Raw genomic sequence first — 26,381 nt, 5'->3', positions numbered from 1 at the left:
TCCCCGCATCCACACCAAACAGGATTTCATAAATAGCACTGCACAAAGATCGCTCCTGTAGTGCTCTTCTTTCATCCGAACTAGCTGAGATCTTTCATCCTCCTGCGACTTGGTGGACTCATGGCATATTACTCCAGTGACTTCAGCACCGAGGTATTACAGGGAAAGCACTTTGGCAGTTTCATGTACACGAATCTGATAGATCAAACACGGTTCTGCGGGAAAATGTTTCATCCCCACTTTATTCAAGTCCCTGTGGAATTCCTCAGTAATTGATTTTGGTGCCACTGGCCAAATTAAATATAAACATTAAAAATAACCAGATAGTGTGGATCACAGGCCATATACAACCTCAGGACTTCCCCTAAAACAGCCAGTTTATAATATAGCATCCTGGTTAGTGACATTAAAAAACAAACAAACAGAAACTTAAGGGCCCTTTTACTAAAGTACAGTAAGTTTTGCACTTACCACACATTTAACATGTGGTAAATGCAGGAGGCATGGCCATCTGCCTTGCATGTACCACATAAGGAACAGGCACATTACATACAGTGCCAGACATCACAAGAGTACTGCACCAGCAGGCAGCAAATGTAACATGGTGTGGCCTCAGATATCTTAGTGCCATTACCAATTTCACCCCCACTGCAGATCCCATTCTCCCTCTTGCGCATCCCTCCTCCAATAAAGACCCTTTCAATACCCATTTCCAAAATCACACACAAGATTAAACCTCACCCCCAAGAGCCCGGGCCTTTACCCTCCTTCCAATCCCAGTTCTGGCACCTACCAGTGGGTGTCCATGGTAGAGAAGGGGTACCTCAGTGGCGGCTAAGCCCCTCTGTTCCTGTCTGGAACTGTGTCAGAATCCCAAGCTTGTAGCACATCAAAAACTGAGATGAAGATGTGTCTATGGAGAGCACCCTCAACAGGTTGGACCCACTGATAACGGCATTGCTATCCATCCCAGGAAAATGAAGGAGCTCAAAATCCTGGAGGTCTCCCAAAGGGTCCAGGTCCTCATCCAAAGAAAACTGCTCCTCACACACCAAATCCTCATCCCAAGAGACCCGCGACTGCTTGGACTAGAGAGGAGTTGGGGATGAGACTGGAACTGAGGGGGGCCTGAACCGGAGAAGATGCCCCCCCCCCCCCCCGGCGAAATCCCTAGGTGGAAGCAGGACCCCCAGCTGATTGAAAATAAGCCTTGCACAAGGCAAAAACATAATCAGGGGAAAAAAACCCCTTGGCAGCCCAATGGGACTCACTGCCAAAGCAGAGGACCCAACAGAAACCTGCCCATCTCTCCAATACAGGGGGAAGGTCACCTGAGGTGCTTCCCGCCAAAAACAGAGTGGATCCTGCCAAAAAGGACTTCTCCAAGGCCTTTAGCGGCTGGTAAGCCTGAACTGTCCTAGCCACTAAAGCAGGCAAGCCGGCAGCAGCAGTAAGGGAATCCCCAGCAACATCAGCGGCAAGGGAAACCTTATTTCCTCTGACCGTCGGCTGGGGAAATCCCTGCGTGGGTGGCAAGAGAAGCCTGGGCTTCCCCACTGTCAGCTGCGGTGAGCGAAGCACTCGCGAAGGGGACGCCGGCACTCGATGCCAATGAGGATTCCCCTTCGCAGTGACCTGCACACTGCTTGCAGAGGCCGGCCGTGGCTGCCTCACGTCTGGAGCATGAACACTTTCTCCCGGTGAAAGTGCTCATTGCACAATAGGCGACCTAGCTAAAATACAAAGTGCCAGTTAACAATAAAAAGCCATAATGGACAAGGGAAAGCTCCTTTCAGACCGACACTGCCTCAGGATTTTTTTTTTGTTTTAGAACAGACTCCACTGGCTTTCAAAACTACAGGCCTTGCTTGTATCGGTGGAAAGGCTTACAGCTGAGACACCTCTACAAAATTTGGGGGAAATGAAAGAAAGGGGGGGGGAGGAACTCAACATGTGACCCGTCGAGTGTGACACCCCTGAGGTCAGACGGACTCCCAAACAGGGCCCCTCCAAGCTCAGTCCGGCACCGGAACGGGAACAAGGAACCCTAAACAAATTTCAACAGCCCCAACAAGGGGAGACTGGCACTGCTCACCTACCACCTGCTGGCAACCGAGAAGACTGTTAGATAGTGGGGGACACACAACTATTAAGTACTATAACCAAAAGTTTGGTCTCAGTCTCCACCTGCTGGTCATGCTGAGCTATTACCCATCAGTGAAGCCTGTACCAGGCTGGAGAGGTGACAAAGAAATACAGTATATAAATTTTTAAATAAATAAATAAAAATGTACTATACTGGATTGTTGGTTCAACATTACCTTGGTAATGAATGTGTCTGTTGGGCAGACAGATGGACCACACAGGTGTTTATCTGCTTTCAATTACTATGTCACAACAAAACAAAGGTGCCCAAATTTATAGATTCAAACTCATTTAATCTCTAGTCTTGGGAAGTTTCCCACTTTACTGCTTACTGTTCTACCTCTTATTTCAAAATACCACTTGCTTGTTGGTGAAAACCTGGTGCAGATATAAAATGTGAATTTATTGTGGTTGTCAACTAAAACTTAACCTGTAATAGATTTGTAAAACGCTGTACCTGAGCCCTACTGCTCTCTAGCTCAGCTGTTTTCAGAGGTTGCTCTCGCTTGATTTCCTTTAGAACAGTGGTCTCAAACTCGTGGCCCGGGGGCCACATGCGGCCCTCCAGGTACTATTTTGAGGCCCTCAGTACATTTATCATAGTCACAAAAGTAAAATAAAACAGTTTCTTGATCATATGTCTCTTTAGCTATAAATTACAATATTATGATTAAGACTTAGCCAAAAGGAAAGATTTATAAACTATAAAGAGTTTTACCTCATGCAAAATTGTCTATTTTTTTTCTGAGACCCTCCAAGTAGCTACAAATCCAAAATGTGGCCCTGCAAAGGGTTTGAGTTTGAGACCACTGCTTTAGAATATCCTGTTTAGCTAAGTCTTACTATGGTTTCAAATACAAAAACATTCAGGTAGATGCGTGGAAGAGTCTCCCGGAAGAGGTGGTAGAAGCAGAGGCTGTGTCTGAATCCAAGAGGGCCTGGGATAGGCACGTGGGATCTCTCGGAGAGAGAAAGAGATAATGGTTACTGTAGATGGGAAGACTAGATGGGCCCTTTGGCCTTTATCTACCGTCATGTTTCTATGTTCACAGGATAAGTATTGATTTTGTTATGCTGTTGCTCTTTCTTATGCTTTTGTTATGCTTTTGTTATGCTGTTGCTCTTATGCTAGAGCTCCTGTATTTCTTATTTTACATTTATCTAAAACTAAGGTAAAGAGGGGGGTAACCTGGTTGGAACTGCAGGTACAATTGTAAAACAAAGGCGAGGGGGGGAACAAAAAGGGTAAAAACTCAGCACAAAGTCAAGACAGAAACAAAAGAGCAGAGATGACCAAGGTATCCAAACTGGCAAGACTTTAATTGGCAGCTAATATATGTGTGTTGCAATCTAAGAAAGAGTTTCATTGTATCTTTATATTTATTGAGAGCTCTTCTCCTTCCTACTGTTTTTGACCTTAAATGTTTTTCTTTTTATTAATTAGATTGTATTTCTTTCCTATTCTTTCCTTGTGTTTTATTATGTCTGTAAGCTGGCTTTGATTATGTTTCATAGATTTAGTCTTTTGTTAGTTATGTTTGTTTTCCCTAAATTTGTAATTTTACTGATTTGTTCATCGCCTAGAATTTGGAATAGGCGATTAATCAAATTTTATAATAAACTTGAAACTTGTAACAAGTCTTAGTGCACGATTACTTAAGAAACGAGGCAACAATAACCTATCAGATACAATTTGTATAGTATATACCAGGGATCTCAAAGTCCTTCCAAGAGGGCTGCAATCCAGTCGGGTTTTCAGGATTTCCCCAGTGAATATGCATTGAAAGCAGTGCATGCACGTAGACGTCATGCATATTCATTGGGGAAATCCTGAAAACCCGACTGGATTGCGGCCCTTGAGGAGGGACTTTGAGACCCCTGGTATATTCCCACATTGTTTATTTTGGCTCACTTGTTTAATAACCCCAGTAATTTTGTCATAATACAGCCTGTGAAAATGTACCAAGTCGTAGTTTCTTCACCCGATTCCATAAAAGCAAGTTACAAATTACTTTCTCTTTCTTTAGCTTGCAGTAACGGTCTTTTCTAGCATATCACTGAATTAAAATCATGCTGGTGAGATCATGTGAGCAACTACCCAAACTGTGCAGAGACAGTGGGATGTGTAGGAGTCCCGAAGAAACAGCCAAGTTCCGCGAAACACTGGCTACAAACAAGACGCCATTAAAATCTTTCAACAGTTACTAGCATTACTGTTTCAATCTCAGTCCCACAATCACAGTGGCAATTAAGTCATTCTACGCGGAAGTTTTTTCCAAGTCAACGATGTGGGCAATGGTGGTTTGAGGGTCAATACCAGAAAAGACCCGAGACCTTTGCTTCCGTTAGACCAGGGGTGTCCAACCTTTTGGCTTCCCTGGGCCGCACTGGCCAAAAAAAATGTTTTGGGGGGCCACACAAATACGCAAATGCTGCAGCAAGACAGAGGAGGGAGCCAGCGAGACAGTAAACACCGGGGGGGGAGGGGGAGGGGGCAGCAGAAGAAAACACCGCATCGCCCTCGACCAGGGCCGCACAAAATACTTCACGGCGCCACATGCAGCCCTCGGCCAACAGGTTGGACACCCCTGTGTTAGACTCTCAGCTTAAAAGTGAAGTATTTGTGCATTTTACATATGTACTATATACAATCCTAAAGAAACATGTACCAATGAATTAGCTGTGCCAGTGCTTCAAAATGTTAACCTGCCGCGGTGCTAATGTATGAATGAGCAGCGACCAATTCTTTGAACATTTTGGATTTATTGGTAATACACATCTCTCTCATTATTCGCGGGGGATAGGGGCAGAGCCGGACCGTGAATATCCGGCTCTGACCCCCCCCCCCCCGGGCATTATCTGGTGGTCTAGTGGGCTTTCGGGGCAGGGGCGATCTTCATATGCTCCTGCCCCTTGTAGATCTCCAATAGGAAATGGCTGTAGGGAGTTCCCGTCGTAGTCTTGAGAGACTACGGGAGCTCACGGCAGTCATTTCCTATTGGCGATCTGCATGGGGCAGGAGCGTAGGAAGATTGCTCCTGCCCCGAAAGCCCACTAGACCATCAGGTAAGGCCGGGATGCCGGGGAGGAAGGCAAAAATACGGGGGTTTTGTTTTTTACACCCCCCCCCCCCAAAAAAAAAAAAATTGCAATTACGTGAAATCGTGAGTGGGGAAACCGCGAATGGGGAGGGGGAAAGGGTACGCTCTTTCTTAAGGATTGTGCACAGTAGCATGTTCAAAGGTAGATTGTGAACACCTGATGCAGAGTTTCTGAAACATAGCCCGTGCCAGGTTTGTTTGAAGCTTGTCACTTTTATGTGTTGCCAGTTAAAGCCTTGTTAGCTTGACTACTTTGGTCAGTGTTGCTCTTTGGTTATGGGGCTCTAGGAACATTACAGTGCTTTGATGCACCTTATTCTTCCTTCATTTATTAGGGGGTAAGTTGCTTGAATGTTCTGGCTCATTTGCACCTAAAAGCATTTACTGCACAGTCTGTTGTTCTTGCTCTTGGCCCTCTGTTTTTGCTTCTTGGGAAGATCTCAGAGATTCAAGGTCTCTCTTCTTTTTCACCCTTTCGGCCTTTGTGATGCTCATTGGATGTAATGGGTAAAATCCACAAAGGCCTAAAAACGAGAACACTGCAATTACACAGGTGAAACAAACACACAAAAACGCATTGGCACTCATAACAGAACCAGAGATGTTCGCTATTTATTACTGTTTTAACAGAATGATAAGCAGCAAATAAAGAGATTAGGTTTTTACCTTGCTAATACCATGCAGAAGGAATCCAATTAAATTGCCTTGAATATAAACCCCATTATATTTTATAGAATAATGCTCACCATCCCCTACTCAAATCATTATAATTTCACTCAATATAAAACTCAGTGGAAAACACAAATTTTGAAAGCTAAATCGCACAAAAATTTGACAATGGAGATTACCTAAAAGTTTTGCAACTGGCTCCGAGGGAAGTGCTCCATTGCCGATCCAATACTGGAGCCTCTCAAAGTTCAAGCTGACAAGCTTCTCGTTGTAAATATTTGGCATAGGATCGAACGAGCCCAGCTGCTCCAAATATTTGCCATCCCGGGCTCGCTTATTAAATGCTGCCACAATGCGAAAGAAGGGCCTGTTAGTGCAGCCGCTACGTGCCATTCGGATGGCGACATGCCCTCCATAGTACCGCTTCAAAAGGAGAGGTGCTGAAAGAGGGGGAAACAGAATCTGTGTTATCCAAAGAGGTGACCCATTTGTCCCACTTTTCCTCTAGCTCTGCCATGTAGGACTTTATCTGCCAGGCACATCAGCAGGACGCTGGTTACCTGATGTTATATTCGCTTTTGGAGAAGTTTCTGTTTTGTTCGAAGTCTGGTAAGACCTATCAGAGTGGGAACATAGTCTAGATATTCACATTGGTGGCGCTCAAGACTCCTGAGGAAGGCCTGTTGGCCAAAACATGTGCATGTCGAGTCATTGGATGTATTTTTATGTCATTGGATGAATAAAAATTCCTATATTATCAGATGCATTGGAGGACACTTTCATTGGTGCATATCATTCTGATCTGGACAATTTCACTCAGCCTTTGATACATTTGTATACAGACTACAAACTTATGGTATTCTTCTATTTTTCAACCCTCATTTTTATTCTAATCTTACTTATCCTTTTAAACCATAATGGTTTTTTTTATTTATTTATTATCTTTTATTTACATCAAAGCAAACAAACTTTGAATAAGAAATTAAAATACAACTCCTGAAAGCAAATTTTTCCATATCTTAGTTACAACAATACAGTCCACAAAAAGGAAAAGAGGGAGAAAAAAAACCTTTCTCAACCAAGGGAAGTTGGAACTTAGATAAGGCTAAAGGAAATGTGGAGACTGTTAAATCAATTTTATGTTCGATCAGGTTCGTGGACAATGGGTTCACTATCCGGTTTTCTAGAAACCGCCTTGCCTTCCAAGAAAAATTGTAATTGTTCAGGTTCATCAAACACAACAACAAAAAAAGGGGATCCAAAAAAAGATCTGCAGAAAAAAATCAGCCAGGAGCAACCAAAACAAAACTGCAGACTGTGTACAAGATGCAGGCAAATTTTAATATGACAACACAATATATAAAACCCTTTTACCAATAAAGGGACCCGACACGGTCCGTGTTTCGGACAAACCTTCGTCAGGGGTCCATGGTAAAATAAGGGGGCTAAAAAATGCCACAAAAAAATGAAGAATCTCGACGGGATGCCTGTGTGTATCAAGTTCGCCAAAAAAGCCAACAGCAGTAAAGCGTATCATTGGCAGAGCACCTAGCACCGGGATCTGCACCTAACTTTTAAGAACGAGGATTTACACCAACTGAAACCTGGTATAAATTCCTGTGCCTATATAAGGCTCAGATCTGGCGTATTCTATAACACTGCACAGAAATCCTTGGAATGTCCATGATCTGCCTGGGCCCCTCCCATGGATTCCCACACAAGAATTTACGCGCTCATCTTTACAGAACAACATGTAAGATGCACGTGTAAATTCTAATTACTGCCAATCAGCACCACTAATTAGTTCATTACTCAATCCAATTATGCATGTAGATCACACAAATTTGCATGCGCAATACTCTGTGCCATTTATGGAGAGTAAATGAAGGTAGACAAAGACCATATGGCCCATCCAGTCTGCCCATCTGGGCCATCTACGCTCCCTTAGAGATCCAATGTACTTGTCCCAAGCTTTCTTTAAATTCAGATACAAATTTCAAAAATCTGTAACAGAAGCTACTTACTGATATGAACCATGTTGCCATCTGCCAGAGGAACCTGAAAAAGAAAATTCATAGGTTAATTAACTTTCCAAGACTTGAGTTAGTAACACCTAGAGAAATGCTTAAGAGATATCTAGTAGAGAACTTAGAGATACCCGAAGATTCATTACCACCATTTTCACGGGTTTATTATTTGCCTGATAAAGAACAAAATCAACAACGAAAAGAAAAACCTTCAGATCAAGAACTTCCAAATATATCACAGATCTTAGAAACATCTGAGAAGGATCTAGCATCACCAGCCACCATGATTATTACTTTAGCTTTGCCAATTGATAAAACATGGTTGTTAAAACTTTTCTTTAAAAATAGACAAAAAAGCTTTCTTGGTTATAAAATACAAATGTTCCCAGATTTGGCACGGGAGACGCAAAGGCGTCGCCGTGAATTTCTTCTTTTGAAACCTGGGGTTTTATCTTTGGGAGCAACTTTTTATTTGAGACATCCGTGTAAATGTATTGTATATCACCGTACTCTTAAATATGTGTTTTTTGAACCATCACAATTGACAAACTTTGTGGCTATGTCTCGCCTGAATGTTAACAATCTTTGAGCCCTATATTTAGGATATTGTGACCTCATCTCAGTGCTATAGTTCTCAGTTTCTTTTACAATTTTCTTTTTAGATATTTCGCCAATTTTCAATAATTCTTGGATCCTAATTGTGGACTTGAGCATAAATAGTATATTTGTTTAATTTAAGATTTATATTTCTTTGTATTTGATATCTATCCTATTCTTGCTTTCTGTACAAGTGTAATACTTGAAATTTAAGTTGAAAATAATAAATAAATAATAATTAAAAAAAAAAAAAAAGAAAATTCATATTTACAATTAGGGCTTTTCTTTTTAGATGTTTATAAAGTGTACATTGAGATGTTTATTTTCCAGCTAGTTAGGAGTTCTTTAAGATCCCAAAACCAGTGTTTCTTGGTGTTTTCATGCCACAGATGCTATTGCTGATACAATACAATACAAAGATAATCCATTTAGATCATCCCTTAATACTCTCACCAGAACCAATAGTCCCTGTGAATTTGACCACGAACACTAAAGGCTCCTTTTATCAAGGTGCAGTAGGCGGTTAACATGCGTTCAACCGCCTGCCACGCTAGTCGCATTGATGAGGCGTTAGGTTTTTGGCTTGCTGCGGGGGTTAGCGCATGATGAAATTTCCGACGCGCTAACCCCCTTAGCGCACTGTGATAAAAGGAGTCCTAAGTTTGAACACTATAAACATCTTTGAAAAAATAATGGTTCATTTAACAAACTAGAAGTACCGTTAAACATCGGACCCGAAGAGGACTTGATGCATTAAGCCATATACCATGAAATAAAATCTGAGTATATTGGTGGCATCTCTGAGGGTCTTCCTACACTATTGGTTCTAGTGAGAGTATTACGGGATGATTTTTGTATTGTATGAACAATTGATCTACTCTCCTAGTAATATCATTGGCTAAACACGCTGTAGGTGAATATTTACAGATGCTATTGCTGCATTACCTTTTCTAACAGAATCTAACATGTATGTTTGTGTCACTTAGGAGTCATCTGTGCAGAAAAGACACAAAAACTGAGTGCAGGATACAAGTCAAGACAGGGGAGGGGAAGAGAGTACAGGAGAAGTGGTGTTTTCCTGGTGTTTATCATTTTTATTCACATTGGGAGTGTTTTAGTGATGTTTGTTAGTTAAAATTTAACAAAAAAAAAAATCAGAAACCCTATTTATCAGTTTGGAATTGTGCATTACAGCCATAAATAAAGGAAATAAATTTGTCATCTAGACAAAGTGAGTTACTACTCCTGGTGGAATTCTGCACAAAAATTTTGAAAATTTGTAGTGTTTTGCATAGAATTTATTTCCTGAGACCTGAAATTCCTTTCTGCCTTTTCCTTTCTAAGGTTCTAGCCTTCTCACACTCCAACTGCAGTTCTGTTTCCTCTAAATCCTACCCCTCTGTCACTTGCACCCTGAATTCCCTCCTTGGCCCCCATAGTCTGGCATCTCTCTCTCCCCCTCTCTCCATTGGTTGACAATATCTTCTTTGTCCCTTCCTCTCCCCCCCAACTTGCAGTCCAGCATCCATGTCCCTTCCTCTCCCCCCTTGCAGTACCGCATCCATGTCCCTTCCTCCCCCCCCCACTTGCAGTCCAACATCCATGTCCCCTCCTCTCCTCCCCCCCCCCCACCGGGTCTAGCATCCATGTTCCCTCACTACAAATTGTGGTTTGCATCCATGTCCCCTCTTCCTCCCCCTCCCCCGTGCGGGTCTGGCCTACTATCAACCCCCCCACCGGTAAGCCTCACTTTGGTTATTGGAAAAATAATGGAAGCATTATTGAAAGAAAGAATAGTGAAATTCCTAGAATCTAATGGGTTACAGGATCCAAGGCAACATGGTTTTACTAAAGGTTTTGATTGGTTGACCAGAGAATTGGATCAAGGTCATATGCTAGATGTAATTTACTTAGATTTCAGCAAAGCCTTTGAAACGGTTCCTCATAGGAGGCTCTTGTACAAACTTGACGAGTTGAAGTTAGGACCCAAATTAGTGAATTGGATTAGAAACTACTTGACGTGCAGATGTCAGAGGGTGGTGGTTAATGGAATTCGCTCGAAAGAAGAAAAGATGAGTAGTGAAGTCCCTCAAGGATCGGTGCTGGAGTCGATCCTATTCAATATGTTTGTGAGCGACATTGCCGAAGGGTTAGAAGGAAAGGTTTACCTTTTTGCAGATCATACCAACATTTGTAACAGAGTAGACACCAAGGAGGGAGTGGAAAACATGATCTGCAAAAGTTAGAGGAATGCTCTAATATCTGGCAACTAAAATTTAATCCCTCTTCTCAGTAATTGATGTATTATATATGAATGGATTACTCCTTTTTTATTATCTCAATTGAATGCTTTGGTAACCAATCTGGTATATAGTATATTTAGGGAAAAGGTGACCTCAAGTGCTTGCAGTTATTTTGACTTCAGAACTAGTCTTGTCAATATAGCTTTAATGAAAGCTATGATTGGTCCCTTAACTTCCCTTTTCTTATTATTTTTTTCATATTTAAACGTTGTTATTTGTTTCCAATAAATTAAAGTAGCATATCATCCAAAACAGTAACCTCAATATCTATTGTTAGAGCAGGGGTGTCAAAGTCCCTCCTCGAGGGCCGCAATCCAGTTGGGTTTTCAGGATTTCTCCAATGAATATGCATGAGATCTATTAGCATACCATGAAAGCAGTGCATGCAAATAGATCTCATGCATATTCATTGGTGAAATCCTGAAAACTCAACTGGATTGCGGCCCTCGAGGAGGGACTTTGACACCCCTGTGTTAGAGGAATAACATGCCTTCCATTTAGGGATTGTACTTAACTTTAATAGCCCTAGTGACAGGTAGGTCAAGGGGAGGTGCTGGGCTATGGGGTGGGGCAGACAGCTGCAGGTTCGTGTCCAGGACATTAAGATACCTTTAGGTCAGTGGTCTCAAACTCACGGCCCATCACATACTATTTTGAGGCCCTCGGTAAGTTTATCATAATCAGAAAAGTAAAATAAAACCTTTTCTTGATCATATGTCTCTTTAGCTATAAATGACAATATTATTATTAAGACTTAGCCAAAAGGAAAGATTTATAAACTAGAAAGAGTTTTACCTCATGCAAAATTGTCATTTCTTTAATAAGACATTAACTATTTTTTTCTGAGGCCCTCCAAGTACCTACAAATCCCAAATGTGGCCCTGGAAAGGGTTTTAGTTGCAAACCACTGGACTAAAGCCTTAACTTTCTTTAGTAGAAAAGATCCCCAAGCAGTATTTTATGTTAAATTAATTGTACTGCATTGTCAAAGTTTGAAAATCAATAAAGATTTAACAAAAAAAAAAAAAAACCAAAACCCAAACAAACCCCAAAATGTGGCCCTGCAAAGGGTTTGAGTCCACTGACTTAGGTCAACCCGGCAACGACAACAAAAAAGAGACTACAGGAAATCGCACACACAAAAAAGTAACAGGAAAATCATTTCTTCTTCTTTAGCGACCTCTGGAAAGAGAGAAAAGCCTCCCAGAACTCACCCTCTGCTCCCCAGAAGAGTCAGGCGAAGGCCGCGCTCGAGAACGCCCTCACCTCGCGAGCAAGCTTCTCCGGCGCGCGCCGCTGCTCCGCGCAGCCGCAGCTCGGCGGCCCTTCCTCGCGCGGCCAAGCCGCCGAGTCACGAGCTCAACGGCGCGATACTCGCTTCTGCCTTCAGGGGTCGCCAGCGCGGAGCGTCCCTTTTCTCGTCCGAGGATTTGTTGGTTTTTTTTTTATTTTCCTGCCCGGCGGAAGTCTCGATGGTTCCGTGAAAACTGTTGCTTGTCCGGAAGAAGGTTGGTGACGTAACAAGAGGGTTTCCCACCCCCCTCCCCGACCCGCTATCCCTGCCCCCCCCCGACCCGGCTCCGTGCTCTATGTCCGGCGGCTGTGAGCACGCGAGTGGAGGTGAAATTGCGCTTCTGGTGGCGGTCGGTGGCGTCCCAGGGCCTGGTGCCTGGGTCAGAGGTTGGGGGTGTGTCGGGAGGGGGAGGGGGCGTCAAAGGTGCCCCTTGTGCAAGAGCTGTTCACCCATGAGAGCGTTTGTTTCCACTTTCAGGTGCTGCTGAGATGACTCGTTGCCCCAGAGCTTGTTGATGACCGGCCGCTGCTGCAGGTGGTGAGATGGACGTTTGTTTCGGTAAAAAAATCTTAAAACTGAGGCTTTCCAAGTTCCTCCTGTTAAGAGGGAAAAGCTGGTTAATTAACCAAGAAAAGACTAGGGAAAATTTAGTGGTGAATTTCTGCTACAATTGTTTCAATAACGTGTTGTTCTAATGTTTATATTTAAAACTTGAATGCACAAGTTTGTAAAAAGCACTCTGGCACTTACTGATTTACTTACAGGTCTACGCTGCCTAGTTCTTAAGCAGTTTACATTATGTAAACATACATAAAACATATGGTGCAGTAACTGGAAGATACAGAAAATCCATTGAGGCAAACAGTTTTATATTTTCTCCCCCCTCCTTTCCCTAATGGCCAAGAGTATTCTGGCTTGCTTTGGTAGGAATACGAGACTGTAGGTTACGGTTACAATTTTAATAATCTACTTTGGGCAGTTGGTGTCAGCAAATTCCAAAAGGGCTCTCAGGTAGACTGTAACCTTCTGCCTCCAGTAGTGTCTAAGTGGGGTATTCTCCACCGTTCCATCTGTAAATGTTGTATATGAAGCACTCTCTATTGCGCCAAAGTAGGAGCCTCTGGGATTGCACCTTTTTACTTTTAAAGCTAAAGCTGGCATTGTGTTGTTCCATTGAGGTTAAAGAGGGAAAGATTCTCTCTGGTTCTTGGATGTCTGTATTGCTGATGGGTGTCTGTAGCACCTATGCATTATAGATGACAACTAGAGCTCTGCATCTGTTTTGTTCTTAGAGTTTCTAGATATAAATAGAAAGGACTCCTAGCATCACTTGATAAACTACAGTAAAAGTAACTGTGCATTTTCGTCCTGTCGTCCAGTGGGTTGTCAGTGGTACTAAATATAGCATTTAGCCAATTTCTCAACATAAATCCAGAGAGAATATTACAAAAGAAGGAGAAAAAAAAGCAGAGGGTAGCCGTTTTAATAAATGGCAAAAGAATCCTTCAACATAACTTCTAAGCAACATTTTCATTAACTCTTGATAGCCATTCGATTTATACTGTATATTATATCGTGGGAGATGGTATCAAATTCTTCAACATTTATTGAATAATAATGATAATGATAAACAAAAGCTTAGCTGTCAGAATTAGATCGTCCAAAATCCTGACAGGGACCTGTTTCACCTCACTGCTGCTTCAAGGGGATAGTTTGGCCAGTGCCTTCAGATCAAAGGATCCTGCCATAAGCCAAATAATTGTCACTGGAGTGGTTGAGCTAGGATGGGCAGGTAGGGGGATGGGAGATTTGAGAGGGCGTAAACAGCGAAACAGTCTCTTGGCTGCAAAATTAGGCATATTGGTGATAAATTGAGTGGCACTAGAGTGGGTTATAATTGGACTGGAAGAATAAGTATGGATGGAGTTGGAGTACAATCCCCTCCCTCTCCCCCCTAAAAAAAATGAGAAAACTCATGGTTCACCTGCAATAGCCTAAGAGATCATGTAAAGTATACATAGCACTGATTCATGTAGCATTGTTCCCATGCTAGATATTTTTACTTTGTTTTTAATTTCCTTTGTCTTTCTTGCAGTAGAATGCCAACTATGGTTGAGTGAAAAGAAGTAGACCAGCAAAGCACAAAACACCCGTGTCCCTCATACAGTCATGCTAGAAGGGCTGGTAGCTTGGGTACTTAACAACTATCTGGGCAAATATGTCAATAACCTGAACACAGACCAACTCTCTGTAGCACTTCTTAAAGGTAAGATGGGATTATTTATTTTGACCATTGAAAGATGGATAGGGCAGGGCCAAGGTCATGACCTATGTTAGTCTTTTCTAGCAAAGTGTTTTTAAAATGACATACAGTATGATAAGTTAATGCCACATTTTTATCTTCAGTTTAAAGAATGCAATGGGCGCAGATAGCCCTGTGACTCAGGCTGCAGCTCTGGGCACTATGCAAATCTAGGAGGAGCAGGAGACACCATGCTCAATACTAGGGGCCAGATTCACTAAGCACAGTATTAGAGGACATGTATTACTGTTTTGTGGTGTTGCATTGTATGCAGAGTCTGGTTTCTTGGCAGTTCAGTTTAACTTTTGTCTACATATTTCTATTTTTAGTTTGTGATTATTCCATATTGGGCGAGGGTGTATCTGTCTGTGTGTATGAAAGGGACATGGCTTTCTGATAGCATCGACTGTACAGGATCAATTGACTGCAGGATCTGGCTTGTTTAGTTTTACAATGTATGTGTTGATGTTCTAGTGCTCACTGAAGTGTTTAAGATGCTGCCTTTTCCTAGGTACACTCTTGTTGTGCTATATGTGGATTGCTACTAAAAATCATATTTTTCACATAGATGGGGGGTGTCAAAAAATGATGGGCCCCGGGTGTCACATATGCTAGGTACGCCACTGCCTGGCCTGATCTGGAGGGATGAAAAGGAAGGAGACCTTAGATCTAATCTGCTAATTTTCTTCTTTGAGCTCTTCCTAACTAGTCTAAGAACCTAACCTTTAGGGTTTGTGTCCGGGATTGTAAATGTGTGTGTGTGAGTCTGAGTGGTTGTGGAAGAGTTGCTTGATAGGTTCAGTATAACTTTTTTTTTTTTTTTTTTTTTAATTCTTTATTCATTTTTAACCTTTCATCAAGTGTACAAAAATCATAATAACAATTAACAAATCACTTGAAAATCTTATCATCATACTCTATACACAAATAAGAATCTCTCCTCCCCCCTCCCTCCAACCCTGTTACTAATTATATCACATAACCCCTCCAATACCAACCCACCCCCCACTCTACATTAAAAGGTGTATCTTCCATAGAAAAAGCTCTTTTTGCTGGTTTGCATCCATGGGCTAAATTTGGGTTCAGTTTTTAGTGGTTCCATTGCCCTCTTGTTATTTTTAGGGGAAATGTTTGGTAGTTTGCTTTGTTACAGAAATACTTGTGGGCTGCACAGATCCTTATGCAGACTGATATCATAAAGCCAGTGGTTCTCAGCCTGGACTGGTCTGGAGTAGTGTTTCCCGATTTTAGGGAAAAAAATTTTGATTCGATTTGGCCTATTGAATTGATGTTTCGATTCAGTTCATATTTCCTGCCCAATAGGGCATGTTTTGCTTTTTTGGGTTGTTTCCCCCCCCCCCCCCTTGGCTGGTTTATTTTGTAGCCTTTTCACCCACTCCAGCCCCCTTTGCCCTCTCCAGCCCCAAGCCGGCACTGTAGTGTAAATAAAATAAACAAACTTTTCCTTGCTTTGTTAGGTCCTAACTCACTCTCGCTGTCTTAACACCAGCTCTGGCAGGATACACACTTCAAATCTGACATATTGTAATCACAAAATAGAAAATACAATTATTTTTTCCAGTGCAGTAGGTAAGATATTCTAGACAGGGTTATTTCCCTTTAGCTGCATGGTTGCAGAAGGAATCCACTCCGGATTTTTCATTCTGCCTCTATAGTACTTCACTTGGCTGTTTAGCTCCCTCTAACAGGTTTTTTCCCCATTTTATTGTTTTAATTTGATGTAATTTTGTCCCCTTTTCGAGTGAATTAGTGCTTGGAGCGATTTTGAAGCTCTGACTGCTTAGACAACCCTTTACTGAGGGAAATGCTAAAAAACCTAAATTTTTGAGCAAAGCACCTTCTGTTTACAAAAGTAAAATTGTTAAGTATATACCGGTAAGTAGGTATTAAACCCATTTAGTGTCTTGTAGCAAATGCACCCAAATTTGAAGAATAATCTTTCTTCGATTTGCAACCAATGTAGCTTCCGATAGTAACCCGTGACATGATCAGATTGCTTTAGATTACCGCTTTGAGAGCCTGTGGGGTCTGCTCTCTTGATGCGGACAGTTGCTTTTCTGAGACACCGGTTGGCGAGGATGCTTTGGTCATGCACATTTTTCACTGGGAAGAGCTGCAGGAGCTTATTCCTCAGGTGTATTCAGTTTTGTGTTTTGAGGAGGAAGCTAAGTACTCCCCTTTTGTTGTAGACCCTCTACTTTGGGGGATCCGGTCAGCCTCCCATTCTTTTCCTATGCATCAGGATATTCAGATGTGGTGTCTGCACAGTGGAAGACTCCAGATGTGCCTTTTCGCCTGGCACGGTCCATGGCTAGGCTCTATCCGATTGGGGGAGGGGGAGGGATAACTTTAAGTCTCCTGCGGCTGATGCGGTTGTCTTGGCTATTGCAAGTAGGCATACGGTGCCAGTTGAAGGCTCGGCGATCCATGGAAGTTTGGTGGCCTGGGCTTGTTTGCGGTAGTCTGAGCAGGTCCTTGACAGGGAGTCTGTCGACTGGTCCTTGGTAGATTAGGAGTGGCTAAGATTGAACTTGGCACTTCTTATCTCTCTGATGCCACATTCTGCAGACAGTTTTGCCTTGCATTTCAACCAAGACACCTTTCTTCCTCTCATTTATTGTATACTGGCTTAAAAGTTTTAGAAATGAATTTACTTCTACTTTAAGTTTGCTTCCTTTGTTTCAGTACTGGTGTTCATCTAACATCATTCACTCTCCTTGCCTTTACAGGTGCTGTAGAGTTGGAAAATTTACCCTTAAAGAAAGATGCTTTGAAAGAACTGGAGTTACCCTTTGAGGTAAAAGCAGGTGTGTATATGTGAGAGAAACAAGAAATATTCCATGCTACCGATCCAGGGCAAGTCTGTAATTAATAGTTTTAAGAAATGTGGACTGCTTAATCACCACATCTATTTTTTGTCTTATATAGTTACAAACCATTACTGCCTGGTTTGATGATTTTCCATGTATTACTATCGGTATCAAAACAGATTACAGTTGAAGTGGATGAGTAAAGTTTTGTGTTCTCATTCCTAGGTTTTATTGGCAAGATAACTCTACAGATACCATTTTATCGACCACATGTTGATCCATGGGTGATCTCTATCTCTAAACTTCACTTAATTGGAGCGCTGGAAAAACAAACAGATTTTGATGCAGAGAAAGAAGAGCTGTTGGAGAGAAACCATAAGAAAGCTCTCTTAAAAGCGCTAGAAGAAAAATGGAAGGTAAATTTTGCAGCTTATGACATTTGAAGGATGCAGTATTGAGTTGTGCTTTGGAAAGTATTATCTTTTGATTGAAGAAGCCTGTGGCCCAAAGCAGCTATCGTTGATCCCAGTAAACACATTATAGAAGAGCAGGCAAGTATCAAATTAGATACTTGCCTGCTCTTCTATAATGTGTTTACTGGGAAAAGAGTGGCCACGTCGTATAGAGTCACACAGTTTTGAGGGATTGTGCCCTGAGGAAACCCGGATAGGGTGAAACATGTTGGCAGTACTCTGTCCCTCTTGGCTGAACCACCCAAGATAAGTGTAACAAATTTTACTAACTATTTATTGAATGAACACACGAGCAAACGATAGCATTGCACAAAAAAGTCTCTAAAAATTAATGACCCGATGACGATAGGGGGCGTAAAGCCAGTTGCTATGAGATATTATTGAAATCTAAACAAGATCTGACTATACTGAAAACTAGTGCTAAGAGAGTGACAAGTGCTTTATAAGGTATGCTCAGAGAAGTGAAACTCTGAAGAGGGGGTGAAAACCCTCTCTTAGGGTAAGAGTTTACCGTCCAATCACTGCATAGGGAGTTCAAAGTCACTCTCTGAGAACTAGGAAAATTCAAAAAAATTTTTGTTTTCAATACTGTATTCAAAAATTAATAAATCTCACTAGATCATGAATGTACTGTAGAATGTGCTTATCTTGTAGAAATAAACTTGTTTCTCTGGGGGTCTCGACGTGGCCCCGTTTCGTGGTCTGCTTCAGGAGACCCAAAAGTCAATCTTTAAAGTACTGTAGGCTGTAATAAGCTATAAAGCGGTTCAATGAAAAAATCCTTGACAGGATCAATGAGATGATCTGAAATACAAAAATGATTATCAGAACATAGCACAGACAGTTCTCTAAATCAGCTGTGCTATGAACAGGTCAAGGCTTACTGGCTAAAAGGGTGAAAGGAAGCAAAAACTGTGAATTCAAAAACATACCGATTGCAGGAGGAGTTCAAAGGTTCCAAGCAACAAAGAACGCTGCCGATCCCGCCAAATTTAACCTGATGCGGGAGGGGGAGGGGAACCTCCGTGCAACGATATTATTGAGCATCTGGTGGCACCTCTGAGGGCCTGAAGGAAGCTTATTGAGCAGTTTGGATATAGAAGATTTCGTGGGGAGGGTTATAGTGAAACCCTCTCTTTAGGTTGCCATTTTATATATATATATGGCCTACAGAATTCCACCAAAAGTTATATTTAATCTGTCATAATTTTTCCAATTGTGTGTTATTTGTTGAATTGCTACTCCAGTCAAAATAAATAAAAATTTGTTGTTATTTGATGAAATTTGACTCTTTGCTCTCATTGCCGTGCCAAATAAAATCGTATCGTATGTCAAGGCTGCCGGATCCTATTTATTTGAGGCCAAATTGATTTCCAAAATAATAATATGAATGGGCAATAGAATAAAGAGCAGGGATTCTGTAAGAAGGCGCCTAACATGCATAGCGCCTAGTTTTTTGAAGGCCGTCTAAATTTTTAGAGGTGCCTTGTTACAGAATCACACTTTCTTGATAGGCGCCTAGGTTTCAATCAGTGCTGATTAAAAAGTTGTTTGTTTGTTTTTTTTAAATTCTTTATTCATTTTAAAACTTTCATCAAGTGTACAAAAATTGCAACAAATAAAATAGATTTAAACACTTGTACATCTTATCATTATATCTTATAATTGCAAATATAACCCTCCCCCTCCCACCCTGAGATCCCTCTAGTTATTTTTATTTTTCATATATTAGAAACCCACCCCCCACCCCACCCTTATCTTACATAGTTAATAGAAAAATATTAGAAAAATGGCATCAATCATGACAAAAGGACGTTAATGGTTCCCAAATTTTAATAAAGTTTTTATAATTTCCATTTTGCACCGCTATTGATCTTTCCATTCTATATATGTGACAAACTGAATTCCACCAAAACTTAAAATTAAGGTATTTCCAGTTATTACTAATGTGTTGGATGGCTACTCTGGTCAAGATCAATAAAAGTTTGTTATTACACATTGATATCTGACTCTTTTTTCTCATAGACATACCAAAAAGTACAGTATCATAAGTTAATGCTACATGATTTTCCAATAAACAATTTACTTGATCCCAGATTGAGTTCCAAAAGGCTAAGATATGGGGACAATAGAACAAAAGATGATCTAAAGTCCCTATATCCAGATTACAATGCCAGCATCTATTAGACAAAATTTAATTGAGCTTGTTAATCAATTTAGATAGGCGCCTATCTAGTTGAGCGCCTCCGAAATAGGTGCCTAACTTCAGGCAGTGGTTCCAGAATTTGAGCCTTGGTATTCTGTTGTGTAGTGGAGAAGCTAGAAAAAGTGCACACGTCGCAGCTGCAGTGAGTAACGAGTTACATGTGTTTTTGTTTTAGAATGAACAGCAGCAGAAGGGTGAATCCTACTGGTATTCTGTCACTGCCTCGATCGTCACTCGGATAGTTGACAATATTGAAGTAAGCAAGAACTATTGGCGTGCCTTTACAAAGCTGCACTACTGGACAGCACAGCTTTGTAAAAGGACTGGATTATGTGCTGTGGACCTGAGATTGTTTAAAAAGTTATCTTCAGTTTACATGCTTTTTTTATTTATAGGATGTCTAGATCTGTTTGATCAAAATCCCGTAGTTTTTTAGAAAATAAATGTGTGGTCAAAATCCTATAGTCTTTATTTTTAAATAAAAGGCTCACTGTGCACAATTTTAATATTAAGAACATAAGAAGTGCTTCTGCTGGGTCAGACCAGAGGTCCATCGTGCCCAGCACTCCGCTCGCGCGGCGGCCCAACAGGTCCAGGACCTGTGTAGTAGTCCTCTATCTATACCCCTCTATTCCCTTTTCCTTCAGAAAATTGTCCAATCCTTTCTTGAACCCTAATACTGTACTCTGTCCTATCATGCCCTCTGGAAGCACATTCCAGGTGTCCACCACCCGTTAGGTGAAGAAAAACTTCCTAGCATTGGTTTTGAATCTGTCCCCTTTCAACTTTTCTGAATGCCCTCTCGTTCTTGTAGTATTCTAATTTTGAAAACTTAAGCAACAGTTACCATTTGCAAGAGGAGTTGTGGGTTTTTAAAAATAAATTAATTAGGCTTATGATAACTCATAGCTCAGAACCTTACTAGTGAGTAGTGGTGTAGAACTAAGAAAGTTCTAAGGTGTTCTTACTCCTCTAGTTTTCTTGGCCTGATTATTTTGGAAAATTTTGTACAAATTGTGGACCATTCTTCAAACTTTGCTAAGTCCTTTCTCATGTTTTCCACACCATCAGGGGTGTCTATCCTATTATAGATTTTGGTATCATCCGCAAAGAGGCAAACCTTACCAGACAGCTCTTCGGCAATATTAGTTACAAAAATGTTAAAAAGAATAGGTCCACGAACCGAACCTTGTGGCTCACCACTAGTAACATCCCTTTCCTCAGAGTGGGCTCCATTGACCACTAACCTCTGTCACCTTTTACTCAACCAGTCCTGACCCAGTCCATTACTTTGGGGCCCATGCTAAAATCTAGATACACCACATCTAGTGCTCTCCCTCTGTTCAAATCTCTGATCACTAAGAGACATTGATCAGATTTGTCTGACGAGGCAGCACTTAGGACAGGCTTTTTGCTGCCAACGTTCTGCTTTAGGAGGTCCGAAGGTATGCAGGGAGGAAGGTTTTTCACCGAATCGGCGAGCCCAATAACCTCATGAAGCCACGGGGTTGAGGGTAACCCATAGCCCTGGCACCTATGCCCCTATGTAGTACTTCCTGACTAAAAAACCCCCACCATGAGCTCTGACATCAGACCTCCTAAAGCAGGAGTAGCAGGGGCAGTGGACGGCCAGCAAGAGGCAGCACTTAAGACAGACTTTTTGCTGCCAGAGCGCTGCTTTAGGAGGCCTGAAGGTATGCAGGGAAGAGGGTTGGTCGCTGAATTGGCGAGCCCAATTTTTTAAGAAAACCGTTTTAAATCCATTGTCTAGGAGGTCATCTTTGTCGGCCCCCTCCTAAGTGGCTGCATGTTTCGTGGAAGGACGATGTGTTCCTGGACAATGTTTTGTCTCTTGATGAGTACCTGGGTCTCTCTGGGGACCTGCAGGACCCTCAAAGGACAATAGTTATGCTGGACTACCAAAAATTATCAGTCGACCAATTATTCTCAATTTTACAAGCAGCTAAAAATGACACTTTATTCATCAGTGTGCACAATGCTGCCAACATCTAGCCAGACAAGTGAGTCTAGCTCAGTGACTATTGCAGTTAGGAATTTAAAATCTTAGGAAAATTCTCTTAGTACCCTGACTATTCTATGTGCAAATTTTGAACAAAATCTGAAATGTAATGGTGGGGACCATTAGACCACTTGGCATGGAATGAGCCATATGCTTAAGTGTGAGTCTACTCAGACTCCACCCATGTGTAGCTCATCTGTCAGAAACACTCTATGTAAGATGTGCATATATTTAACAGAATAGCACTTATGTTTCATTATTCTAATCGTTTATATGTGCGATCAGCATGTAAATGTTAATGCCCACATCATGGAAATACCCAACTGTTATCCTTAGGCAGTTTATAAGAGCCTACTTGAGTGCATAAAACACTGTTCTGCACATGCAATCCCCCCTACCCCCCATCAAAGAACACTTCAGATAATAATCCATCTTTAACTGTATTTTCACTCCCATTTGTTACATTAGCTTATTAAACAATACTACTGATGGGCTACTTCACAATAAAAAAAAAATATAGAAGATGGAAAAGATCAAGGGGATTGGCAAAGATGACCACAATATGAGGCCACCTACCCACATCATTTTCTAGTCACTTCATATTTTCCAGAGAAAGGAAAATGGTAAAACCAGAGGACATAATTTGAGGCTGAGGGGTGGGAGACTCAAGAACAATGTAAGGAAATTCTACTTTAAGGAGAGGTTGGTGGATGCCTGGAATGTGCTCCTGAGAGAGGTGGTGGAGAGGAAAACGGTGACTGAGTTCAAAAAAGTGTGAGATGAACGCAGCGGATCTAGATTCAGAAAATAATAGTAACCATTGAAGAACTAAGGCCAGTACTGGGCAAACTTGCACAGTCTGTGTCTGTATAAGGCCGTTTGGGGGAGGATGGGCTGGGGAGGGCTTCAATGGTTAGGAGGGTTTAGATGGACTTGAGTGAGCTTTGATGGAGACTTCAGTAGTTGGAACTTAAAAACAGTACCGGGCAGAGCTTTAGATTCTTGCCCAGAAATAGCTAAGGAGAAGAAGAAGGAAAAAAAAACAACTAACAAATTTTTAGATTGAGTCAGGTTGGGCAGACTAGATGGACCATTCGGGTCTTTATCTGCCGTCATCTACTATGTTACTATATTTTGATTGTCTTAAATGTTCACTGTGGAAGGATGCCACATGGGTAGGTCATCTGTGACCTAGTATCAGAAGAGAAAAGAAAGAGGCAAGGAAAATACCTGGGCCGGGGACAGAGTTGGTAAAACCATCATTAGCATTTCAGCTGTGGGAGTTCTTACTGCCAACTTGCTTCTGTTCAAAATGAAAGTAAAGAAGTCATTTCTTCCCCACCTACTTTCTTGGTGTTCACAGCAATAAAATGGAAATAGATTTCTGGCCCATGAAGTGGTTGCAAGGGACATTTTGCTATACAATGACAACTGCTTCGGTAACGCCAGATGAGGATTGCAAGCATTGCTGCTTTGCCACAGGATTGGTAAAATTCACCCTCGCTGCATGTCCGCTCTGGTTCTAGAATTAATAAAATATTTTTATATTCCCCTGTAGTTAAGAATTCAAGATGTTCATTTGAGGTTTGAAGATGACTTCTCAAATCCTAAACATCCCTTTGCATTTGGAGTGTGCATTAAAAATGTTTCCGTTCAAAATGCTGTCAACGAGCTGGTAAGTTCAATACAATTATGGCATTCTATGGGCTGTGAGAATTATGTTGTGCTCTGTGCTTTTGTCGTCTTTTTGTTTATATCAGGCCCTCAACATCTCTGTCTTTGCTAATACATGGGAAATGTAATGCAGTAGCGACAAAAAACTAAAAAGCTAAATGGTTATCGATTAATTAAATGAGCTGTAGACTATTTTAATTAAACAAACAGGGAAAAGCCTCAGATTATGGAGTAAATTTTCCCATTCTGGGATTTCTTCAAAGAGAAAGAAAAATTTCTTTTCTCTTACTCCTGATAACATCAATATTGAACAAGTATTAAATTAATGTTTTAAATATGGTAGGGTGGATGGGTTCAAGCCGGTGATGTTATCAAGAGTAAGAGAATAGAAATTTTTCTTTCTCTTGGAAGAAATCCCAGAATGGGAAAATTTACTCCATAATCTGAGGCTTGTCCCTGTTTGTTTAATTAAAATAGTCTACAGCTCATTTTGACTTCTTTAATGGTTTTTGATATTTATGTGCAATAGCGACAACCATATAAGAAATGTCTTGCTGAACCTTCTACCTTGGAGACTGCTTTGTATGCATCCCTGAAATACTCGAAGCACTGTCAAAACATGTTAGATATTAGGTCTGCAACTACATTTTTTTTCTCTACTAAACAGGACTGAATTCTATGTTTGTTTTCTTTTCCCAAGGTGGAAAAGTCAATGCGTAAGAAACAGTTGGAGATTGCTGACTTCCGTATTTATTGGGATGTTGAGTGCACATTATTGGGGGATTTGTCTCCAGGGGAATTACAGGTATAAAGTGTGAATCAAAAATAAAACAAAAATATGTATTATAGATAAATTTAGATCTGTAGTTCTGTGTAAGCGTTTTCATTTGAGGTTTTTTTTTTGCCATTCTATGGCAGTTACCGGACGCTAGGGTCCACCTTGGGGGTTTGCGCCCAAGAAAAAGGATCTGGGTGTCATTGTAGACAATACAATAAACCTTCCGCCCAATGTGCGGCAGTGGCCGAAAACGATGCACACTGAAAGTGCCTTACAGTAGGAAGTGCTCTTGAATCCAGAAAAAGGTTTGTGGGTTTTTCATAAGATTCCTGTGAAGATCAGAAGTGATAATACAGTTGGAAAAAGTATCCTTTAACCTCCTCATGGTTTTCATGTTTGTCTGTGTGCCACTGCTAAAAGAAATTGTCTGGGCTGACCTGATAGCTCAGTGGTAATGCTGTGTTTTGCCATGCAGGAGACCTGAGTTCAACTTCTAGGCCCAATATCTGCTGCTTAGCCTGGTCTTACTTGGTCAGGGCTGACAGATGTTGCCATCTACCAGTGGCCAACTCCTAATAACCAGATTCTGGCTGTATTTTGGAAGGAGCAATCTGTGGCCCCTAGCCAATAGCTGTTACCTCAATGGCTGAGCTAGATGGATGTGGAAAAAAGCAAGGAAGTGTGATTAAACACTCATGCCGCTGTAACTGAATAGAAATGTCCTCTGATTTAAACAGGAAGATCAAAAAAATTGAAGAATCTAATTTTAAGAAAAACGCACAATGATTTACTTTAGAGAAAGTACTTTGCCTTTTGGTTTATTGTTTATTAAATGTAATATACTGCCTTTACTTACCAGATTATATGGTAGTTTATAAGTCAATTTAATTAACACATTAAAGAAGTAAAGGACCGCCATGGCCAGTAGTTTCAGGATGGAGAAAGTAAAGCAATGAAACGATACTGAAAATGTCAACCCGTGAATTTCATTCCCTATTAGGGTAATCGAGATAAGCTTGTTTAAATAGGTAAGTCTTTAAGGCTGACCTAAATCTCAGAAAGGATCTTCAGTCCTAAGAGTAAGTGGAAGAGTGCTAGAATAATGGGGCTAAGCAAAAGAAGACCCTTTGATGTGTAGTTTCCAAGAGAACTAAACGCACCAGTGAAATTTAAAGGCATCTATCATGAAATGTACTTAGTGTTCTTGGCAGGGTATGAGCAATAATGTTTAGGAAAAGCTATGGAGATTAAGCATGGTGGCAGAGGCAAGCTATGTGCATAGGGCAGCTACTTCCAGTAACCTCTAATTGTAATAAAGAGAGAAACAGGAAAGAAGCATGAAACGCTGGAAGCAAGGTGCCACAATTAGAATTTCCCTGCACATGAAACTGAAGAACAGTTGGAAGGAAGAAGGGATTAAATATTTAGGAATTTGGATTCATAATACGTTGGATGAGTCAATTAAAATTAATGAAAAAAAATTGCTGTTGAAGGTTATGGAAATGTGTGAGCAATAGAACCCTTTACATCTGTCTTGGTGGGGGAGAGTCCATTCAGTTAAAATGATGATTTTGCCTGTGGTTTGTTACCAAAAGGGAATGTTGTCAGTATATTTTCAGAGGTCCTTTTATAAAAAGTTAAATAGTATTCTCACCAAATTCATTTGGCTGGGGAAAAAAGCAAGAATTGCGCTAGTATCTTTACAAAAATCAATTGCGGAGGGTGGGGTAAATTTTCCAAATTTCTATAGGTATCATCAAGCCTATATTATGCGACAGGATATGTATTGGATCCTCCCTGAGCTCATGGAAACTCTGCCTGATTGGTTATGGTTGGAATAGAAACTCCTGTCGCCACTGAGATAATGTCATGTTATGAGTATTAAGATGCCTAGATTATATAAGGACAATAGAATTTTATTGCAAGTGGAATATACTCTGCCTTGTATCAGGACCCCTATG

The 26,381-nt window shown here is 41.2% G+C and overlaps 2 protein-coding genes across 17 annotated transcripts in view; one reads left to right on the top strand and one right to left on the bottom strand.

Annotated features, from left to right (window-relative positions):
• Window positions 1-5,384: 5,384 nt before the first annotated feature.
• Window positions 5,385-12,242, bottom strand: MRPS16 (mitochondrial ribosomal protein S16). Of its 2 annotated transcripts, XM_033922665.1 has the most exons (4): window positions 12,057-12,242; window positions 7,940-7,973; window positions 6,095-6,355; window positions 5,385-5,770 (listed from the first exon to the last, which is right to left on the bottom strand). In XM_033922665.1, exons 2-4 carry the CDS (start codon window positions 7,950-7,952, stop codon window positions 5,628-5,630), a joined length of 417 nt encoding a protein of 138 aa, XP_033778556.1. In that variant the 5' UTR covers window positions 7,953-7,973; window positions 12,057-12,242; the 3' UTR covers window positions 5,385-5,627. The 2 variants fall into 2 exon arrangements, with proteins under 2 accessions (XP_033778556.1, XP_033778555.1); XM_033922664.1 differs by lacking the exon at window positions 12,057-12,242 and having other exon boundaries at window positions 7,940-8,118.
• Window positions 11,490-26,381, top strand: part of VPS13D (vacuolar protein sorting 13 homolog D) — a 301,308-nt gene continuing 286,416 nt past the window's right edge. For 5 of the 15 annotated variants that reach the window (XM_033922659.1, XM_033922661.1, XM_033922663.1 and 2 more), the window contains exons 1-7: window positions 12,471-12,694; window positions 14,232-14,402; window positions 17,189-17,266; window positions 17,495-17,685; window positions 20,124-20,204; window positions 23,527-23,643; window positions 24,343-24,447. In XM_033922659.1, coding sequence (XP_033778550.1) covers window positions 14,306-14,402; window positions 17,189-17,266; window positions 17,495-17,685; window positions 20,124-20,204; window positions 23,527-23,643; window positions 24,343-24,447 — 669 coding nt within the window. In that variant the 5' untranslated portion in view covers window positions 12,471-12,694; window positions 14,232-14,305. The other 10 variants (XM_033922651.1, XM_033922648.1, XM_033922653.1 and 7 more) reach the window with 10 other exon arrangements.

Source organism: Geotrypetes seraphini, chromosome 15, assembly GCF_902459505.1.
Source record: "Geotrypetes seraphini chromosome 15, aGeoSer1.1, whole genome shotgun sequence".
Taxonomy (NCBI): domain Eukaryota; kingdom Metazoa; phylum Chordata; class Amphibia; order Gymnophiona; family Dermophiidae; genus Geotrypetes; species Geotrypetes seraphini.
This window is presented reverse-complemented; position numbering and strand designations above follow the sequence as displayed.